Source organism: Aulonocara stuartgranti (assembly GCF_965226115.1).
Source record: "Aulonocara stuartgranti genome assembly, chromosome: 6".
NCBI lineage: Eukaryota > Metazoa > Chordata > Actinopteri > Cichliformes > Cichlidae > Aulonocara > Aulonocara stuartgranti.
In genome coordinates, this window is record NC_138944.1 from 34,857,238 (window position 1) to 34,880,314 (window position 23,077).

Below are 23,077 nucleotides of genomic sequence, written 5' to 3' on the forward strand. Positions count from 1 at the left end.
TGATAGGCTGGTGGTGTAAAACTGTCAAACTACCTTTTTTTTTTTGTCCTGAGTGACACTAAGTTTCTTCTTCTTTTTTAAACGTATTTATTTATTTATTTTGAGGCAGAAAATGATGCCACCACAAAAATGCCAGAAATTTAAACTCCTGGTGAAGCCACTTGAGCCTGGCTTTAAAAGTGACCCATTCCTCACAGCTAATAGTGGCAAAAACAGCACCGACTGACCAGAAAAAATGTTTGTAAGCGTCGATAACTTGATGTGGTGTGGACACATAATGACAGCTGAGATAAGCAGCTGGAGTTGTTTGTCCTACAGTGATCATTGTAGTAAAATAGTAAAATAAATGCTCTGCCTGAAAGACTTTACTTGATACAGAATATAATGTAAAAGCGTTCCAGAATCTGGCTCTAGTTATATTTTCTGCGTCTCGCAAGTTTTGCTGTGAAATGACAGCAACACCGAAGTTGCTCCATCCCATGAAAGCATTTGACAGGTGTCAAATGATGTGGCTTACACCCATCTGCCACGCAACTTTTCTTTGAAAGTCAACTCTTCTCCCCCAAACTTTCCAAATGTCTTTTTGAGCCACTTCAGGGGCTTTTCACTTGCCCTTATGTCTGTCTTTCATTCCACCAGCTGGTAGTTTTCCCACAGTTTATACAAGATTCTTGATCTTCCCCACCCACCTCACTCGTTTCCTTTCTTTGTAGTTCAGGAGTTTTCCTACGACTGTGAGTTCCCATCTCGCTGTAACTAGAAGTTGATAGAACAATCAACCAGAAAAAACAACTGCATGACGTTCATACCTCGATTTCGACGAACATCTCTTCTTTATGTTTGGGCTTCTGTGTCCGGGCAGTTAGTAAAGCCGAAATGTGGAAGTGCCTGACATAAGAAGATTTGGCCAGACTGCTGAAGTAGCACATTGCACTGTCAGCAGTGCAGACTACTCTACATCTAAATGAAATTGTAAACTATTTTCCTCGAGTTTTATTCATAGACTTTTGCTCCAGTCACAGTGGTCAGCAAGATTCGGTGTCAACATGAAAGCTGATTAACGGCACAAACAAATAGGGTTTTCTTTTCATTATGGAATCTTTATTCTACTCCCACTTTGAAGTATGCTCATGATTTCTGCCTGGTCTTCTTTTAATAACTGCCTTTTATTTCTTTCCTTGTGTCCCTTCTAACCACAGTTTCGCTTACAAACCAACTGTTTTATTTTTTTAAGTCTCTTCTCCTGTCCAATATGAAATGAAATACCTGTTTGAGAAGCTAAGTAAGCAATTTGAATATCAAAGAGTGTGTGTGCCTGTGTACATCTGCTCACATCTGCATTTCCTCATCATTTCTCCCTTCATCTCCCCAGGTGGTGTCTATGGGTCTGTATTTGGGGGAAACTGCCTATCTGAGAAGCAGCTGGAACATTCTAGATGGTTTCTTGGTCTTCGTGTCTCTGATTGACATCGTAGTGTCCATGGCGGGTGGGGCTAAGATCCTCGGGGTTCTCCGTGTGCTCAGGTTGCTCAGGACACTCCGTCCTCTCAGGTTTGAAGGACTTTCAGTTATTTTTTCACATTTCCCCACTGCATGCCCCATCAGGATGGTTTCTAAAAAGGAAAAGGACAGTTTAGGAAAATATTTGCAATCTGAAGATCAATAATACTCACTTAGCTTAGTTAGCTTAGCATTAGGTAGCTTTACCTGAAACATTAAACCTGATCAACATTGTTCATAAAAAGGGACTGTATCTAGGAACGGTTGTGAGACCATTTCCAAACAATTTGGAATCATTTCCATCACCCAGTCACACAAGCACTTTTGCATCATTTTACTGCAAGAACGATTCACCAGGAGGAAGCAGTGTGAGAAACTGCAAAAAAACAAGAGCTACATCTCAGACTCAGGACTGAGAAATGCTTTAAAAAGAGTGGGACAAAATTCCTAATTAGTGATCTGAGAAACTGATAAAATAAGAGGTACAACACAAATGCTGCAGCAAGGGGGACTCAGGGCGACAGGTCCGAGGGGAGATATCATCACCCCCATCTGAGATTGGTTATCAAGTCCCAGTTGTTCCAAGGGTGGTGGAGAATGACCGAGCTAAGATCCTCTGGGACTTCCAGATACAGATGGACAAATTGGTGATGGCTAACCAGACATAGTAGTGCTGCACAACAGAAGAACATGGTCGTAGTGATAGACGTAGCGATACTGAATGACAACAACATCAGGAAGAAGGAACACAAGAAGCTGGAGAAGAACGAAGGGCCCAGAGAAGAGCTGGAGAAGATGTGGAAGGTAAAGGTAACAGTGACCCCCAAGCTGGACGAGTGGCTCCAACAGATCCCAGGAACAACATCCGAGATCTCCATCCAGAAGAGCGCAGTCCTAGGAATGATATATATATATATATATTAGGGGTGCAACGATACACAAAATTCACGGTTCGGTTCGATACTTTGGTGTCACGGTTCAATATTTTTTCGATACAAAAAAAATGTTCATGCATTTTTAATTTGTCATTTATTAAAATTATAAATATATATTTTAACTGAAAAAATCGCTAGCCCCGGGACGTCGGGCTAGCGATATTGCGAGCCCTGTATCTGATTGAGGAATCACTCATCTTTGTAAAAGAGAGTTTATTACAGAGAAATGTCTCTTTCCAAAATAAAAGCTATACTATCCGCCTCTTCTGGGCTATATTCTCAGCAGCATAAGGAGAATCATGTGCTAACAGCTGTCTAAATGACTCGGCTAAAGTTAGTAGCATGCTTGCTTGTTTTTTTTCTGCTTCCACTTGTCTTTGCACTAGGATGATGTCGGGGTAAATGTGCAGTCATATTCGTTGTGTTCCCACTAGTGCTTTCAGGTTAATCTCGTTGAAATGACCTTAACGCCACAACACGGCAAATCTCCGTTAACGAGCTACCGCCGATCGCCCCGTGCGTGGGGCTAGACGGCCAACATGTTAACGAGCTAACTGCGCTAACACACTAGTTCCCACCCATGTAATTGAGCATTGCATGGCACATCCAACATACTGTTTTACTTTAGTCCATGACTCGCTTACCTTCAGGGTCATATGTCACATGAAAACCAAAATAATTCCAAACGCCAGATCTGAATGAGAGTGGGGGAGGTCCATGTTAAAAGGTGAGCTTAACTTCTGTCTCGCTAGCTTGCCCTGCGCTCTTCCTTCTGACGATGCTGTCTGTGTTGAGCGCTCAGTGAATCTGCGTTCGACTACTCCGCCTAGGCTGCACTGTCGAGCCTAGGCGGAGTAGTCGAACGCAGATTCACTGAGCGCTCAACACAGACAGCATCGTCAGAAGGAAAGTTGATAAAATAAATTACAAATGTTGTATTGTTCGATACATATGCGTACCGAACCGAAAGCACTGTATCGAACGGTTCAATATCGATACGAATATCGTTGCACCCCTAATATATATATATATATATATATATATATATATATATATATATATATATATACACGTTAACGCACCTGGAGTGCAGAATGACTCAAAATCCCAGAAATGTTCCTGTAAACGAGCGCACATTGCAAAGCATGTGTGCTGAATAGGTAATTGGGGGGGGGGGGGGGGGGGCTGTAGCTCAGGTGGTAGAGCAGATCAGCTACTAACAGTTAGACTAAAAAGTTTAGAAAAGTACTTGTGTGATTGGGTGAATGAATTAGTTGTATAAAGCACTTTGAGTGCTCAGAGTAGAAAAGCGCTATATAAGAATTGCGATTAATTACAGAAAATTGAAAGATTTTAGTTAATTTTTTTAATCTATTGACAGCACTAATATATATGAGAGAGAGAGAGAGAAGAGTTGGCATGAATTCAGTTCCTTCTGAACTTGCTCATATTTGCGAACCATAAAACAGTTAATGTATCAGCCGTAGCACTCTGGACAACACAGGTGCAGTCATTCTCACACAGGACAGTGGATTAATGAAACGGCCTCCCCCTATCAGCAGTAAAGTGTCTCTCTCTGACTGCTCTCCACACCTCCGCGCAGATTCATATATTAGGAAGGATGATAAATAAAAGTGAAGTCAAGTGTTTTATAAATGGATCTGTAATTCTGAACATGGAAAAGTGGTGACCCCCCACCCCACCCTCCAGCTGCACAGTGCAGGAATCAACTTCAGCAGCTGATGTTTGCTAGAATGTCAGATTAATGGCAGCATCTCAGTGAAACTGTTGGATAGCTTCATGGATAACCAGATAAACAGACTAAGACGTTAATGGCTTCTCCATAATTATCCCCGGATCCTGAAAACCGAAATTATCTCCTTGGGAGAAATGATCTTGAGAAATCAGATGTTTATTCTTATTTAAATTTTCTTTTGTCAGCTGGCGAGTTAAATTAATCTGTTTTCTTGAGATAACAAAATAGATTATTGGCAGTTTTTGGGATGCCAGCATAAAGAAAAGTGACTGAAATGACCGCAGTGTTTTAGACAAAAGCTTTGCAGTCACGTTGTTCTTTTTCTTTTTACTTTCGCTTCTAAAAGATGCTGTGTGTCATTTTTTTTTCTTCCTTCTTTCTTCATCTTTCCATCCCTCTCCACCTGTTTGTCCTACAGGGTGATCAGCAGAGCTCCAGGACTGAAGCTGGTGGTCGAGACCCTAATCACGTCCCTCAAGCCCATCGGCAACATTGTCCTCATCTGCTGTGCCTTTTTCATCATCTTTGGCATCCTTGGTGTTCAGGTAAACATATTCGTGTCCAAGTCCAAGTTGCCCTCCACCTAACATCTTCTGCCTTGCTATTTTTTTTTAAATCAGTAAGGGAATATCATCACAAAATCTAGTTTATCTTTTTAACTCTACAAGCAAGTTTGCAAGTATGGAAAATGTACAGCTGGCTCCTTTATATTTTCATATTTTCTTTTGCACCTGGTTGTCAATCCCACCCTGCTATTGCACACTTCATTTCATGTCATTCTCTCTGCATCTGCTGTTATGCATTCTTTTACCCACATCCCTCTTTGATGTTCAGTGTGAGTGAGAGTTAAAAACGTCTTTTCTCGGGAGGAAAACCACACTGTTGATATCAAGCGCTCGTGGAGTCTTCAATAAAGCTCCATGTATGCACTAGTTACAAACACTAATTGTGAAATTACTTCAAAAACCGAGTGAAAGAAGTGGCTATGCAGAGAAGGTTTTTTTTTCACTGCTCTGTCGTGATTTATCTTCATGTGCCTCTGCCTGTGTCTGTTTTCCTTCAAAGCTTTTCAAAGGAAAGTTCTACTACTGTGTGGGTCTCGATGTGAAGAATATCACCAATAAATCTGACTGCCTGGCTGCCAACTATCGATGGGTTCACCACAAATACAACTTTGACAACCTTGGACAGGTACGAGATAGAATACAGTGTATGCTTGGCATCCTGGCAGGGCTGTTTCCCACATATTACCCTAGAAGTACACACAAACTACACCGCACACAGAGACACTGTACTATGCTGTCGATCCTTTAAATGGTCTTAAAGCTGGAGAAAAAGCGACAGTTTGATTCATGAATGCGAAAAAAGAAATGTAAAGTGCCTTTTGCCCACAATAGAAGAGATGGTTTTCAGTTAGCTACAACATCCCATCGTACAACAAAAAGAGGTGGAGAATAACAGAGGAAGGACTCACACGGCTGACAATGCTAATTAATGTTTTTAATATTGTACCACTGATGTCTATTACATAATAGCAGTTCATGTTTGTTGCTCTGAGCACTAGGCGATTAAAGTACTTTGCTTCATGTCTGTGGTTTGATCTACTAACATCTTTTCTTTGTCTTTTTTTTTTTTTAATAAATGCCAGCTGTTAGATTTAGCCCATTATACTATTAGCGTTTTGTTTGGATGGGTCTAAATCAGGGGTCTCCAACTCCAGTCCTCGAGAGCTACGGTCCTGCAGCTTTGAGATGCATCCCCAGTCCAACACAGTGAATCAAATGATTGAATCATGAATGCGATGAAGTTTGGCAAAGGCCTGGTAACAAGCCATTCATTTGATTCAGGTGCATTGGATCAAGGATACATCTAAAAGCTGCAGGACAGTAGCTCTCGAGGACTGGAGTTGGAGACCCCTGCTTTGTTTATTCATGCTGTTGCTTGTGTCCCTTTCAGGCTCTTATGTCCCTGTTTGTGCTGGCATCAAAAGATGGCTGGGTCAACATCATGTACCATGGACTAGATGCAGTGGGAATTGACCAGCAGGTAATAAATAATATTACCGTAAATACCTATGCTCATGCTTGTGGTTATAGTAAAAAGAAAGTCTACACTCTTCTCACACCTAATGATGATCAGTTAGATGTGTTTGATTTGCAGCATCTTGCTGCTACTTATCGTCTTAATTCCTGTGGAAGCAGAAAAGCTGTGCTTGTTTCAGCATTTTGAAATACTTTTATTTCACTTGTATTGACATACATATGGTATAATATATCAGGTTTTGCAGTTCACCTGACATTGTATTTACCTAATGCGAATGATCACATTCATTGTTTTATATCCAGATACTTAAAAGCTTTTTCTGTCTATCTGTCTGTCTGTCAGTCAGTCAGTCAGTCAGGTTCACTGTTCAGTGGTAGTAAACTAAGCAGAGTGGCCCACATGCCTGCCTAAATCTCCATCTACATACTCAAACCTCTTTGAGGGAATCCCACATTTCTTTAACAGATGGGATATAAAATTCCTCCTTCTGGTCTTCTGAATATTCAACCCAGTTGGATGTTCCCAGATCTCCTCCACAGGGACGTGTCTTAGTGTCGTCTGTTCATATCATTGCAATACTACAAATGTTTCCTGTAGGAGCAGCACCTTCTACATCACCTTCTCCTTCTGGATTTTATCATTGGAATCACATTTAACCCTTTCACACATAGTGGTCACTACAGTGGACAGCTGTTCAAAGGCTGCTTTCTTGTATTTGTGTCAGTGTTGATGGTATACCTGCACATAAACCACTACATTGGACACTGATGTGTCACTCCATACCAAATTCATAAGTCAAAACGTATGATGTCCACCTAAGTCGACATGTAACAAACTCTTTAAGAAGTACATGTTTAAAAAAATGAAGTTCAAAAATCTTTTTTCATGCTTAAAGATGAATAAAAATACTAACCAGATTGAGGTTGTCATGCATGAAACGGTTAAATGTGACGGCCCAGTCCTCTGAGATCCCTTTGTTAGTATATTTTATTTGAAGAGCTTTACTCCAATGTCCCTATTATGCTGTTTTTAAGTGCACTGCCTGTGTCTTTGCTATAATGCAAATACCCTTTTTTTAAATTTAATTAACCCACACTCCCTCCAATGAATGTTATGTGAGCTGAATGTTGTTCATAACTAGTTTCACATAAGACTTTAAAATTATGATTGAAGGTGAGAGTTGAGCTATAATTGGAATGTGAAATTAGGAGCTTTGCTTGAATGCTCTATCAGAGATACTATAGTTATCTAATGGAAGCTAAAACGTTCTAATAAACAATCACACCTGAGGCCAGTCACGATCTTAAAAATGTATCTTTGCTTCCTAAATTGGAGAACACGCTGCTTACTGTCTCCTTAACCCCACAAATAATATACACAGACGACAACACCATCCAATAACGTGATGCAAATTAGTCTTCTATAGTGGCTACAAAGTGAACACGTTCCTTGTAGAATTGGTTTATTTGAAAATCTATTAGAGAATCTATTAAAAAGAGTGGGCATTATTCTGGATGATTCAGTTTCCTCGCCTCAGGGAGAACCCTCACTGCAGTCCAACATGGCTCTGAATGACTAATCCCATTTACACTCCACCCAGTGCTTTCAGCTCTCAGCGCTCCCCCAAATTGAAAATCTGACTCTCATCTCCAGCTTTATTGTCACTGAACTTCAGAGTTTTTTTTCTTTATTTTTTGTTTTGTTTTCTAATGACTCTCTCCCAAAAACTACCTCCACATCCAATCAACCCACGTTGTCTCCATTCTCTGCCTATTCCTCTGTTTACTGTCATCCTTTGAGATTGCTGACAGTCCCCAGATTTTCAAACTGTACTGAATATGGACACAGAGTGTCAGATGTATTCTTTTCTCTCAAAAAAGAGATTTCAATCTGGTTTTCGCTCATGTCACAGTACCGAAACTGCTCTACTTAAAGTCACTAACGATCTTCTAATCGGAGCTGACTCTGGTCTTCTCACCATTCTCGTCCTTTTAGATCTGAGCTCAGCCTTTGACACCATTTCTCACTCTGTCCTTCTAAGCAGACTTTCCTCTCTCGGCATCTCTGACACACCCCTCATCTGTTTTCAATCATATCTCCTCGACCGCTCCCAGTTTATTCAACTAAGATCATTCCGCTCTCGTCTATTCCCCGTCACCTCTGGTGTACCCCAAGGCTCAGTTTTAGGCCCTCTTCTCTTTATAATATACATCCTCCCTCTAGATACCATCTTCCGCAAATTTGATCTTCAGTTTCACTGTTTTGCTGATGACACCCAGTTATATCTCTCTTGCAAACCTGATTCCTCCCTCCCACCTTCTTCCCTTACAGAATGTCTATCCGAGTTAAAATCCTGGTTTACCTCTAATTTTCTAAAGCTCAATGAGGATAAAACTGAGATCCTCCTTATTGGCACCAAATCCAACCTTTTGAAGGCAAACCATTTCTCACTCACCATCGATAACTCCACAGTTTTCCCTTCTCCTCAGGTTAAGAGCCTTGGTGTCATCCTAGACAGTTCACTTTCCTATAAATCTCACATCAATAATCTCACCCGTTCTGCCTACTTCCATCTACGTAACATTAACAGATTGGTTCCTTCTCTTTCCACCCAGTCTACGTCCATTCTTGTACATAGTCTTGTTACCTCCCGTATTGACTACTGCAATTCTCTTCTGCATGGTCTCCCCCAAAAATCCCTCCATAAGCTTCAACTGGTTCAGAACTCTGCTGCTCGCATTATCACCAGAACCCCCTCCTACCAGCACATCACCCCTGTTCTTCAGGAACTTCACTGGCTCCCTGTGAAATTCCGGATAATTTTCAAACTTCTTCTGCTCACCTTCAAGGCCATTCATAACCTCGCTCCTTCTTACCTTTCTGACCTGTTAACCACCACTTGTTCTGCCTGTTCACTTCGTTCTTCTTCTTCTGTCCAGCTTACTGTACCTTCCTTCCGCCTCACCACCATGGGAAGCAGAGCTTTCAGCGGCTCTGCTCCCAGGCTGTGGAACTCTCTGCCCCCTGAAATAAGAAATATTGGTTCTCTCCCCCAGTTTAAATCCCAACTCAAAACTCATCTGTTCAAATCTGCATATTCACTGTGAATCCACTGTTTGTTCATTTTATCTTGTGCTTGTATTTTATTGTTCTTATTCTGCCATTGTTTTACTAAGTGTTTTATCCTATTGTAAAGTGTCCTTGGGTGACTTGAAAGGCGCTCATAAATAAAATTTATTATTATTATTATTATTAAAACGAGTTGAATAGATGTGTAACCCTAAACATTTAGAACAGTGTCAAACTTGTCCTGGAAGTGATTCTCAGCGATCACCATATTTCATGTACATACCAGCTAAAACAACCGGGCCGCTGGACATCAACAACTAACCTTTCCATTTTCAGATGTTAATCAGGTCACATAAAGCACATAGCAGGAAATAGTCTGTATTGAATACTGCTGTAAGCTTTATGTAGTGATTTAAGAAACTGTCTGGTGACACACAAGACCCCTACTTGATAAAGGTGAATGCACCAGATTATTAGCTGAGCGTTTTGCCCATCAACGCATCACACAAACTCAAAAGGAAAGAAAAAAGTCAGAAAAGTTTGAGTACATCTGTGAAAAGGGCTTTAAACTTTCCATTCATAGTATTTTTTTTTTTATTGAGATTAAAATGAGGCTGCTCAGAGGTGGCTGGAAGTAGGTACTTTGAGCTCACCCGTGGATTATTTATGTTTTCCTATTTTTGTCTACCTTTTTTTAATGTTACATTTCCCTGTGTCCTCTAGCCGATGACCAACAACAACCCATGGATGCTGCTCTACTTCATCTCCTTTTTGCTGATTGTCAGCTTCTTCGTCCTTAACATGTTTGTGGGTGTGGTCGTGGAGAACTTCCACAAATGTCGGCAGCACCAGGAGGTGGAGGAGGCCAGAAGACGTGAGGAGAAACGCCAGCGTCGCATGGAGAAGAAAAGGAGAAGTAAGATCCAGAGAACAGGAAGAAGCTGAAGGGTGAACATGGGATACGCAGGAGTTGGGAGGGAGCTGAGTGCCTGAAGCACTGTAAAGATTGAGGGGAAAATAATTAATAAAGAAAAGCAGAAAGATGAGACGGAAAATTTAACGAAATAAAAAAGAAAGTAAAAAAGGACAGTTTTAAAAAATCAAGTCATGTTGAAAAAAAACATACATGGAAGGAGGAGGACTGATGAGATCCAAAAATCTATTGGGAGAGGAACAAAGACTGAGTGTACAGAAGAATAAAGAGAAAATCTAGCAAAGAGATGCAAACGGTATACAGTCTATTATATAAAAAATGCTCACCTCTTCTCTCATACTTCCAGTTTCAGAAATCTTATATACAGTATATGTTTAACTTAATAGATGCAATCTTTTAAAGTCTCCACTCCTTGGGTAAAATCCACGTGGCATATGCCCAAGACTTCTAATTTGATCTTTTATATTACACATGATAATATGACGTTGAATGAGTCATTTTTTCAACTCATTTAAAGCTACTTAACCTCTCTCACACATTTATCAAATTCTCTCTTTATATAAGCACAGAGTTTATCTCAGTGTCTGACTTTTCTTCAGCTGCTCTGAGCGTCATTATTCTTTCCCTCTTTTGGAATAAATTCACTACTGTGTAAAAGCCTTGACGCGACTTTATTTCTCTATATTTTGTTAGGAAACTGGGAAATAGACATAGTGATTTAGCAAAATCATCTGCAAACATAGATGGAAATACATTATATGAGGCAAAAAAAGAGTTTGTGCAATTCTAACATGCTTGAAAGTCAATATTTGGTAGGACTGTCTTTATTCGTCCACAATGCCTAAACTTTCTTACGCAAGCCTTCTTGTACTTTCTTGTAGTAGACTTTAAAAACTTTTATTTGGTCTCAGGGCCTCAGAAGTCAAACCTAGGCTGTTGCCCCCTGACCATCCACACCAATTGCGCAAAACCGGTAGACCTTAAGATGGTCCCACACTGCTTTAATAATGTTGGGGTCTGGGCTCTGAGGAGGCCAATCCATGACTGATAGTGTTCTATTTTTTTCTTTCTATCCAGCATTATAGCAGTATGTTTGGCACCACTTCCTGAAAATTTAAGCCATTGGTAAACAGGAACCTTCCAGATAGCATTGCGTGGTGGAACAACGTATATACTGACAACAACAATTTGAACCAAAGGTTTCAAATTTGGATTCTTCACTCTAGAAGAGCTGTTGCCACTTATTTGTGTTCCAGTTCTTGTGTAATTTAGCATGCCTCAGACATTTTCTCCCCGTTTCCCCTCCTTAAAAGTAACTTCTTGACAGCCAGTCCACCATTGAGACCATTTCTGATGGGACTTTGGTAACTTTGGCAAGTAGATCTTATGTCTTGTGTCAGGTCTTGGCTGGATTGGATCAAATTAATGTTTTTCTGACAGGTTGCTTGTAACAAAGTTTCTAAAGGTACATTTTAAAATGGCTTCTCAGTTTATGTTATATGTAGATGCAATATTCCGCAGTCTTTGAGGTAGGTGTCTGTTTTATGCTTGAATCATTTATAGGTCAGCGTTAAGCGGCTCGACAAAAAGAAAAAAAAACCCAAAACTAGTACTGTACTATAAATGAGTGAAAAAGCAGCCAATGTCCAAATAAAAGATCCTCAGCCTGAAGAAAGCCTCATAACCACTTACAAATATAGCCTAGATTCTTGGAAGCAAAGTATGAAGAAGGCGTAACTCAAGACTGAGTGTACAGCTTTTATTCACTGTTTGTCTAATGAAAAATTTTTGTCTGTATATTTTCTTTTTTGGTATTTTGTCATTTTTTGGTCATTTGTTTTATTCTACATTTTTCTAATTTGTCTTTCACTCCCATTTTGTTTTCCTTCTGTCATTTTTCCTTCTCATTCATTGACCCTAAACCCTAATTGTCTTATTTTTTTTTCTTCCTCTATCCAGAGGCACAGAAGCTGCCCTACTATGCATCCTATGGTCCTACACGCCTGGCTATCCATGCTCTGTGCACCAGCCACTACCTGGACCTGGTCATCACCTTCATTATCTGCATTAATGTCATCACCATGTCTCTGGAGCACTACGACCAACCACAGGTGACAGCCTTGCTTGAGGAGGATAGAGCGATGTTTTGAACAAATCTGCTGTTTCTTTCTCAGTCTCATCAAAAGCTTCTGAGTAGGTGTTGATGGTTAAAAGTTGCCATTTCCTGAGGGAAGTGGCCAGCCCGCTGCTCTGAATCAGCAATAAATACTGCCAAAAACTAAAGCATATCTTGAAGTGCTGGAATATAAAAAAAGTAAGAAAAGGCTCTTCACGTGTTAAATGGATGGTAACAGTTGACTTTTTTATGCCATGTTCTTGCTACCCTAATGAAATAGCATAATCAAATGGTTTAACATATGATCACTAAGGAGGAAATGAAACTACCAGAGCAACCCACTCAAATCAGTCAGGATCTTTCCCTGTGGTGTTGCCCCCACTGTTTCCTCTCACATTTCTGACCTGTGGCATGTAGGCTGTATACGACTTGTCGTGGTGTTCGGTCTCAGTGTTGAGCTGAAAATGTTCTTATCTTGAGAGACAATTGTGGCAAACATATAAGGTATTAGCCACTTACATAGCTGTACACAGACAGCCCACGGAGCTCATTATTTTCAGTTGACTGTGTGAATTGCCATTGACATCCAAAGGCTATCGCCCACACATGCGAGGCTATCGTCAAAGAACTGCAGGGTTTATGGCTACATAACACTTGACTGAAGCCCTTTGGGAATAAAGGAAAGAAATGTAGCTGAAATGGTATTATAAAGGCTGCTTAAAGTGGAAAAGTTAAAAACACTGGCCTTTGACTTAACTCGTTTAACAATGAAAATAATTACATTTTTGTCTTCAGAGCAGAACTGCTGTAAAAATGAATGGTTTTGTAAGAGCTTTAACAGTAAAGTAACCTGACAAAAACACATTTTGAAAAAGATCTATATTATAAAATAAGTTATAACGGTTATTTTTTTCCTTTATCTGAACCTGAACAAACAAAATTGTTCCTAGTCCTATAAAGCTATGGACAGTTAGTTTTGCCTGGTATAAAAACAGAAAACAGGGAAGAAACTCCCCAGCCACTTTTTCATCATCCAGGTCATCATAGTCTAAGGAGCTTGCAAAGAAAGGTCTCGACTTCTTTAAGTTTCTTGAAGACATTTCACCTCTCATCCGAGAAGCTGTACAGTGTAGCGAGGAACGCTCAGACCTCTACATCGGAGAGACCATACAGCCACTTCATAAATGCACGGCACAGCATAGAGGAGCCACCTCGACAAGACAAGACTCGGCTTTTCCATCTGCATCTAAAGGTCACTCTTTCGAGGACGCCAATGTGTAGGCGCCTTAACGCCCGCTCAGATCCTGGGCCATTTGACCTCAGGAAATCACATGATAGGGGGGGGGGCTAGGTTTCGCATTGGGCTCAAAAACCCAAAACCTTGGCTGATTCTGACCTATTTTTACACCTTGGCCTTGGTGATTAGGTAGAGGATCAATAGGGGGTCCATGACCCTCTTTGGGGACAGTCCCATAGGGCTTAAAATCTGTGACTCTCCACCAGTTGCTCTTAAAACTGAAGAAGCTTCTCAGATGAGAAGAAATTTCAAGAAATCCAGACGCTTTTCTTTCCAAGTTCCTTAGACATCCTAAAATGCTTAACCTTATAGATTAACACGACTAATTCTGGAAATCCTTCAGGTATTTTCTGGTCTTGATTATCTGTGTGTTTTAAGCTGTGATTTTGTAGCACTGTGGCGACCAGAGAGGGTAGATGGCCAATAGCATTCGCTGATTTCAAATGACTTATGGGTAAAAAAAATAAATAAAGGAGGTTCTGAATTAAACTTCTCTCAACTTCAACGCAATTGATTGAAGCAACCACCAATGAGAGGACAGGAAATCATCTGCCCTGAAAATACGTTACCTAGACAACCAGAAACATCCTCTAGCAACCAATTGTCAGCATGAAGGCATGCACAATGACCAACTCACTCTCTGTTTGGTCTCAGCTTCAAAACTAGTACTAAAAGTATTTTACCATAAGTCAAAAATCTACAAAGATCATTTAAAATAGCATCGTTATGCAGTTAAAGTCCAAACATCTGTTTGAAAATGGCAAATTTCTACTACCTCTCAACACACGCTTTGTTAATATGTAATTAGACTTGTTGTGGATAATCTGGTTTAATTATGTGCACTGAACATTACAAATGTTTGACTTGTGTAGCCCTTTTTTTGTCTGACTCATTAATACCAGCGTAGTAGAAAAAATGCTCTCTGTTTCTCCCTAGAGTGTGACATAATTTAGCTGTCTGTCTCAATTAAGCTCTCCTCTATTAAAAGAAATTTGTTGGCAAGTGCAAATGTTGCTGACTCTGGCAAAACGGATTCACTGAACAACAATTCTCATAACTTGCTGTGTTATTTGCTTCATTCTTCAGTGAACTGATAAAAAAACCATTTTACTGGCGTGAAAAAAGATAACAAATGTGCTTGTAATAGGTCACGGGAGAGGTGATATTAACTGTCTGCTGTTGTTGTCTCAGTTCTAACCTCTCTGTCCATCTTTCACCTCTCTTACTCCCAGTCTCTGGAGACTGCATTAAAGTACTGCAACTACTTCTTCACGTCCACGTTCGTGATCGAGGCCTCTCTCAAACTGGTAGCTTTTGGCTTTCGGCGCTTCTTCAAGGACAGGTACAGTCCCGGCTGCACTAAATCTTTGAAGCATGCAAAACTGATAAAATCTGTTATGTTATACTATAGCACCAGCAGCAAGTTAATCCTTGTACAGTCCATATTCTGGTATTATATACCACGGCCTTATCTCTTATATTTCTTCCTAATAGAGAAGCAGCTGCTTGCTGTGGCCAGCTAAGCTCTGAGAGACGACAGGAAAAAAATACAAGATCACAGATTCAAGGGCAAAACTTACACACGCAGATTACTTTGTGATTATGTCTTCCAGCACTCCTATACCTTCTTATAAATTGAATCATCTATTAAATGTACATAGAACCAGATTTGTCGTTAGTGAAAGCCGCCGTGTTCCCCCACCATGTTTGACTACAGTGGCCGTGATGGACATCTCCCTGTCAACTAATTGTGTTTTACGTATTTGCCTAGAGACCGACTATATATGTAAAACACCAAAGGGGAAGGAGAAGTTATAGGTGTTTGCATGCGATGGAGCGACATTTTAATTTGTGTCTGCAACTTCCGACTCAAGATATGAAGCATCATACCTATGTTTTATCTGCAGAGGAACTAACACGTGAAGGAAAGAGACAACGTTACCAGCAACTTCATCAAATATCATCCTCTTCCTCCTCTCAAGTCAGACAAACATGCTTATTTATTCCCAATATTGTTGCAGTCAGTTATTGTCTGCAAATTAGATATGCAACACTCCTGTCTCCGTACAGCTACCAGCTGTTGTTAGTGTCCTAAAAATTACGCTTTCTCTCTGACATACATTTTCATTACGTTCTCGCATCATATTTATTCACGTAAGTGTCTCAAGAGTTCAACAAGTCAGACAGTTTCACCAACACCTGCTAATAGCAGCTAACCCTGTTAAGTCTAATTGTTGAATGTTGTCATTGGGCTTCTTAAATTTGTAAGTCTGAGTTCAATCTATAGGATCAAGACATCCCTTTGATCCTGACCACCTCTCCAGCCACTCTGTGCTGGGGGAGGATTTATTGTACATACATCCTATCTGCAAGATCTGTTTCTTCTGTTGTAAGCTTCCTGCTTTTATGACCCTTTTGGTCAGCAGGAGGTCACACACACGCACACACACACACATTCTTGCACATGCATATACGTGCTTACACATACACACACACACACACACAGTGCCTTGTCTTAGAACCACTGGGGGTTTTACAGAGGGAGGTGCTCGTGCTGTGACGTGTATTGTAACAGTTTGTCAATAAATAGCTGCGAGGGAAGCTGCTCTTGGGGGGATTTTGGGCATGAGACAGGTTAGGAGCGTGAGCTCCAAGAGCTGGTTCTTGACCAAAAACTTTCCTCGTTAGCGAGTGAAAAACCGGTTGTAGATGTTCTGTTATGTCTTGATGTCTTCATGATGAATAAGTCTCTAAACTAGCGGGGCTTGTGGAAACACAGACCCAACAAACCCCAGCTAACAGTGGCTAACAGAAGCAGAAACAGACAGAAACGTTCTGCATATCCTCAGGAACTCACCTCAGTATGTCTGTCATTGGCCACAAGTCGGCTTCTTTGACTCATTGACTCAGATCAGACTCCTTTCACAAAGTTTTACAGCCTCTTCCAGAGTAAATAGACGTGGACGTTTCTCACCCTGCATTGACAGCTGAGGTAAACGGTGGACTCACAGCACTCTACTGAAACTCTGGGGAGAATCAGGTCCAAACAGTTGCAGAAACATGCCAGCTGTGGTCATTATGAGTACAAATTGAATGTTTTTGCTCTCACAAAAACATGTTTTTCCTACAGGAATATACACTTGAATTTGGAACACAGAACTCAGTTTACTGCTATCTACTGACATCTAGTAGTGGAAATTTTATACATTGTACCTTTAAGAAAGATTGTTTATGTTTGGCACTAACTTTTGCCAGAAATTGTCAATCCACAAAAAAACAGCCTACAGTGAATGAAAATAGGGACTGTAACAGGTATCATACAAAGAGCATAATATGCAATCTCAAAAAAGGTGAAGAAGACCATTTTTAGAGAATGCTTGCTTTCTTATTCCACACGTTTCAAGTTCTGCACTTCTGTTCAGGTTGTTTATTTTCTCTTCAGGCTTTTGTGCCTAATTAGAACCACAAAGAGCTAAATCCTGCTTTAGATATCATTGGCAGGTATTTCCTGTGTGAGAATGCAGTGTCGGTGAGCCTGCTAGTATATTAACAGCATACACTATGAAGTTGCTAAGAGACCTGGTTAGATCTATGGACAGATGGATGGTGACAAAAATGTGTTGTTTAAATATAACCAACCGACTATGCCAGCACTGTGTAAAGAGAATAAGATCCAAGCCCCTTTTACACAAGTTTTTGATGATGTCATCGGTCAATTATATGGTGAATGTTTAATTTAAAAACACGATCCAACTGTGCAGGTGCAGAAAGTCTTGAATTTTTAACTCATTTCCATATCTTCACCCAGCATCATAGCAATCCTGCAGGGCTCTTCTCTCAGTTACGTATACAAGACCGTGGAGCAGCTGTGAGAGTGTTGGCGAATATTATTCGACCCTACTATGTAGATTTATTATTGCTGCTTCCGATCCATTTCAAGAACTGTGCTGGAGAAAATTGCTATTGGTTATTTCTGCCCCTCTTGCTTTCAAAATTACTTCTTCCGACCTATTTGAATGTCCATCTTTCTATGTGTCTCAGTTTTAGTTAGTCACGGTATTTCTTCTAGTGTGCATTACATTTCATGGCTCTCTTTCTCTATGTCCTTCCTCTCTCTTCTTTTGCAGCACCTTTGTCTTTTTCTGTCTTCACCCTTGTGTGTCTTTTTGGAAACCCCTGGGTTTATTAGGCAACCCTGTTTTGAGTGTGTTTACACTGTGTGAGTCTGTCTGTGTGCCGCTTCTTGTTGTTCCGGCACTAAGATATTGTCTAGCATGAAACGCAGTGGGGAAACATTCCCCCGGGCAATAATTTTGCTGTAACCTGAGTGAAAAGTGAAGGAAACGTTGCTACATTTAAAAAAAAATAAGGGGGGAATGTATATTTAAGGAAGTGCACATGTCATTTAAAGTAAGAAAGGTCAGGTCTCTTTCATATATAAGGGTTTTAAAGGTTCTTTCATAATATAGCTACTCAACAACAATATAACTGAAGAATGTCCTCTTTATGTTTGTTGTCTGATGAGATTATGCGATGCTTGTTTCAGAATTAGCATTACAATATGAAGTTTGCATCAAAACTTTGACAAAAATATCAAAATCCACATTATTTATTTAACTTTACATTCATGAATTCTCCCACATGAGCCATTTAGTAACTCTTTTTTGACCAATAAAATGACAACAGGCTACATAAATCACTCAGCAGATATTGTTTCTTTGTCCAAGTTTGCATTGTATTCAAACTCTTATCCTACTATTATTATAAATATTCATAGCTGGAGCAGGCCTTAGGGTAATGGTGAGCTGTTACCAATTCTTCTGCCAAGTCAGTTGTGTGAAAGTAAGGCCAATTATGCACAAATGTGATGTAGAACATTAATATTCATTGGGAAATTAACATGACACCGACCATGATGTGTGCAGTCATGAAATCCTGAGCAATTCATCCTCGTTCTCCTTTTTTTAAGACTCACATTATATTCCGTCGGGTTCGGTATTTTTCCGGTATGTTGAAAAGTCGTTGTGCGTGTCTGTGTGTGTAGGTGGAACCAGTTGGATTTGGCCATTGTGCTGTTGTCAGTGATGGGCATCACCCTGGAAGAGATTGAGATCAATGCCTCGCTCCCCATCAACCCCACCATCATCAGGATCATGAGGGTGCTCAGGATAGCACGAGGTATACCACAACCCACAGAGGCACACGTCCTTAACCTGCCCATGGTGTTTTCTTATGCCTCAAACTTCATCTTACATTACTTCTTTTATTATTTTATATTTTTATACATGTGCTTGTCCCTTACCCGTTTCCTAATTTACCATTTTTCCAGAGAAAATTAGTCAGAGGTTTTGTGTGTTTTGCTTCTGTTTCAGTTTTCTGTAGCTGTTGTTTGAGCTATAGTGTGCCCAGCTGTTCTTTAATATCACCCAGCAGTCGAGATAAATTAAAAGTCATGTATATTTCCACATCGCTAATTTCAATTTAGTTCTCACAAAATGATTGTGTTCATTATTTTTGTAAATGAAGCTTTTGAAAATGAAATCAGAGGAGCCTAACAGAAGCTTAGCAGGTGTAATCTCTCATGTCCTGGAAGCTTTTTATGTTAAATATTACAGACATGTTCATTTTTGTTTGATTTAACTTGTGGAAGTGATGAATGTTTCTTTATGTGTTTAATTCAATCTATGAAACAGCATTTAGGGAGCCTTCAAACCTACCACTGAACGAAGACACATGGATAACGATGACTAGTTGTGTTGACTGCTTAAGAATTTTAGACTGGCCTACTGACTGACTGAGTAACTTGAAAAAGAGGCTCACTGAGGTTGATATCAGTATCCAGATATCACTGTGATTTGCTCTTGTTTTTAACTTGACTCTCATTTTGCATCTGTGCTCTAATAAATCTGGGGAAATTGAAGGACCAGTTCTTTGGGCTGTCCTCTTAACTTCACACTGTGGGGGATAAAGGCTAATTACATCAATCTCACTTAATCCTCGCCCTCTCTTACCATCACCCTCTGCCCTCCATAATTCTGTTCAGGGACCTCTGAGTGGACCCATGGGTAATATGCTAACTAAACAGCAGCCAGTGGTAATTAAGAAGCAAGTGGGGTATTTGATGATGAGTGTGAGGGCTACTGGTGACTTTTAGTCTTTCTTCTCTTAACATTTTTGCCACTGTGTATGAATGTTAACTAATTTGTAACTGTGAGAGAGAATATTAAAATGTTCCACAGTCGTTTCATACAAGTGGATTAATTCCAACTCGCTAGTGGGATAATACAATAGAATATTCATCCGACTGTTTTGTTGTATGTTGGCAGTTATTGTTAGTTTTTCTCTAAAAGTGTCCAGTACAATGAAATGTTACAGCAACATTAAAAGAAAAATATTATTGTTCATTTTGAGATTAAACTCTCAGAGTAAATTCAGAATGTGGAGATGAAATTTGTCGTTTCAAGTCAAATAACTGCCACAGCGTTTATGCCGTCTACTAAATGCCTGTGTAGAAACAGCATGATCAGCTGTCTTTTTGTGTCTTGTTGTAAATCATAGTGTGACCATTAGTAATCTGCCCATTGATGTTTCATTTCATTGTTTCATTTTGCGCAAATCTGGCCAAATTTCTGTGGTCTTTCCTACTGACTATATGCATCTTTCTGTCCTTATATTTGTCACCACACAGTGTTTATGTGCTAAAAAAGAAAGAATTTATTTGTACTAAAAGCAATTCTAAAGTACGATTTAACTAACCCATCTAATAAAACATTGTAATTATTTTCAAATTGTTACTTTGACTTTATTCTCAAAATGAATAATAACATGTTTTTTTCTTAATGTGGCCCTAATACTCCTTCAAAGTCCAAGGACTGCATTTGAACAAATAAAATCTCATTTAATGTTTTTAGCATGACCCAGTATAATAATAATCTACCCCACAATATAATGACCGTGCTTGTGAATTATTAGCTGGCAGGGATGCTAGCTTTTCCCTTGAACTAATGGTGTAAGCCTTAGTTTTTCAGTGTTATAAACTCTTTGTAGGCTTGACATTTTTAATGAACCAGATGGACACATTCAAAACAGTCAGTGAACAAACAGCTCTACCAGCTAGACTTTGAGTGTAAGTATTGCCTAGCTGCTACTCCAAAATAGTCAACAGGTATATAGAAATGAGAACGCTATTATTTGTGTTCATTTTATATTTTGTATAAAAATAAAACCCAGAGAAGTGAAAAAAGAAAGATGACAAATGCAACCATTAATTTGGAAGTGTAGCACATTTAGCCTCAGAAGCAGCTGTCTCCCAGAGAAACTTTTTCCTATAACTTGGAAAACAAACAAAAACAAATACTGGAAATAAAATACTGTTACTATGCAAATATGCTCAAATTTATATATACTTTAAAAACTATATAAATTACATGTTTTTTACAATACTCAGTTTTTAGCTAAGTATTTACTGTTGTCTGATTCTTAGCTAACTGTGGACGAGCTGCAGTGAAGACAGGGGAAACCAGTCTGTCTGATCCACGTTCAGACTCATTAAATTCCCTTTCTGCCTTACTCTGATGCTGGACTTGAAGTTCAGCAGGTTGTTTCAACCACGCCTATCAGCCTAAACACTTAAAGTTGCCAACATGTGGTTGGTTGATTAGATATTTATGCTAGCAAGCAGTTGAACTGTTGTCCCGAACAAAGTGACCAATGAGGATATATAGTGTTACTGAGCAGTCATAATATCAACCACAGAACTATAATTTATATCCTACAGATACCAAATTAGATGTAATATGAAACCTGACATTGAAATAATGTACAGCCATGCTTTTTTACGAACTGTAGCATTGCTGAGGCTAATTTCCAACCAGGTGCCAAAACAATCATCATATGTCATAGTTCATTAGACAGAAGTCCTCCTTCAGAACTGTAGATATTTAATTGCAGTACCAGATCTTACAGGACAAAGTCCCAGCGGTCAAAATATAGTCAAAGTTATTAAAATGATTGGCAAACAGCATTTTTTTTAAAAAGTCGCTGTGATCGAGCATTAAAGACTCTAAAATGTTTTCAGCAAATAAAGGCAGCAACTGCCTGTAAGTAAAGCTGTTGGCTGTATGTTTTGGTGAAAAGGTTATTAAGAGTTGTTCTCTTCGTGGGCTGTAACCACTGCTTTCACCCTCTCTTTGTCACGCACTGTGTATCTTCACTAAGAACTGTGAAGAGCAGCCCATCTCCCAGGAGGTTATATTGTTCCTTGCTGTTCTCTGTGAGAATACTCTCATGTTTTCCTCTGGCTCCAGTAATTACCGAGTTCCTCCAGAAATTGGACATCTGGGAATTGTCGAAGGTCGCTTATGATGAGCTGGGAAACCTGTTCCATGTATTGATCGTTTACTGTCTCTCTTTCTCTCTCTGCCCACACCTTATGTATCTATCTTGACTTTTCTCCTCCATCCCTCTGGTGTCTTTAGTCTTTCTGTCTTTGGTATTACTTCTCTTCACTCTGTAGGTGTTGTTGGTTGTTTATCACCCCAACTCGTAGGTCAAGTGTCACGTACAGACACAGACTTATGCAGTTTTACCCATGGCTATAGTTTTCTCTGACCCTGTGTGATCTCTCTTCAGTGTTGAAGTTGTTGAAAATGGCAACGGGGATGAGAGCTCTTCTTGACACCGTGGTCCAAGCTCTGCCTCAGGTATGAGTCATCACACACACACACACACACACACACACACACACACACACACACACACACGCACCCAGGAGTTAATTAACATTTGTGAAATGATAAATGACCAGAGTCGATAAACGCTCTCTGAGAATAAGAACTTTTAAAAAGTCAGGTTATTAGAAAAATTTTTGCCCTTAATCTTATGACACTTGGTAAATTTCCATGGCTGCTCTAATTTATTCAGGAATTTAAAAAAAAACACCGACACACACTCGCAGTTAAGATTTCTTTTTTTTTTTCATTCTTACCACCGTTAATGGGAACAGAGCAGCAAATGTGCTCTGCTCCCCTGTTGCACTGAAAGACTCTTGGTCTCAAGCCTTTGCTGATATTAATGGATGGTTTTGTGGAATCTGAGGGGACACAGAGACACTGTAGATCGACTATTTTAGCTGGGGATGTTTAATAACTTATTAGGAGTTCAGTAATGTTGAGATATTTTACCAGCACGTACTCCAGTCACACTCTGCTCTTTTGGGACTCAACACAGGTTTATAATTTTGCTTCTGTACACCACCACAGTCAGTTCAAACTGAAATGATCTACATTTGCTTGAAGTGCAGACTTTAAGCTTTAATTCATGGCGTTTAACAAAACTACTTAACCCTGCAGGAATTACAGCAGGTTTTATACCCACACTCTCCCATTTTCAGAGGCTCAAACGTAAATGGACAAAGTCACTTTAGATT

At 39.7% G+C, this 23,077-nt stretch overlaps 1 protein-coding gene and 1 long non-coding RNA gene across 13 annotated transcripts in view; one reads left to right on the top strand and one right to left on the bottom strand.

Moving 5' to 3' along the window:
• Window positions 1–23,077, top strand: part of LOC309708141 (voltage-dependent T-type calcium channel subunit alpha-1I-like) — a 229,018-nt gene that overhangs the window by 175,605 nt on the left and 30,336 nt on the right. For all 11 annotated transcript variants that reach the window (XM_082535920.1, XM_082535918.1, XM_082535917.1 and 8 more), the window contains 9 exons: window positions 1,373–1,551; window positions 4,610–4,736; window positions 5,257–5,382; window positions 6,148–6,237; window positions 10,027–10,219; window positions 12,197–12,348; window positions 14,883–14,992; window positions 18,695–18,828; window positions 22,282–22,352. In XM_082535920.1, coding sequence (XP_082392046.1) covers window positions 1,373–1,551; window positions 4,610–4,736; window positions 5,257–5,382; window positions 6,148–6,237; window positions 10,027–10,219; window positions 12,197–12,348; window positions 14,883–14,992; window positions 18,695–18,828; window positions 22,282–22,352 — 1,182 coding nt within the window. The remainder of the gene's footprint in view (window positions 1–1,372; window positions 1,552–4,609; window positions 4,737–5,256; window positions 5,383–6,147; window positions 6,238–10,026; window positions 10,220–12,196; window positions 12,349–14,882; window positions 14,993–18,694; window positions 18,829–22,281; window positions 22,353–23,077) is intronic.
• The window catches only part of LOC309708150, a 431,095-nt gene that overhangs the window by 57,612 nt on the left and 350,406 nt on the right, over window positions 1–23,077 (bottom strand). The window lies entirely within an intron of this gene.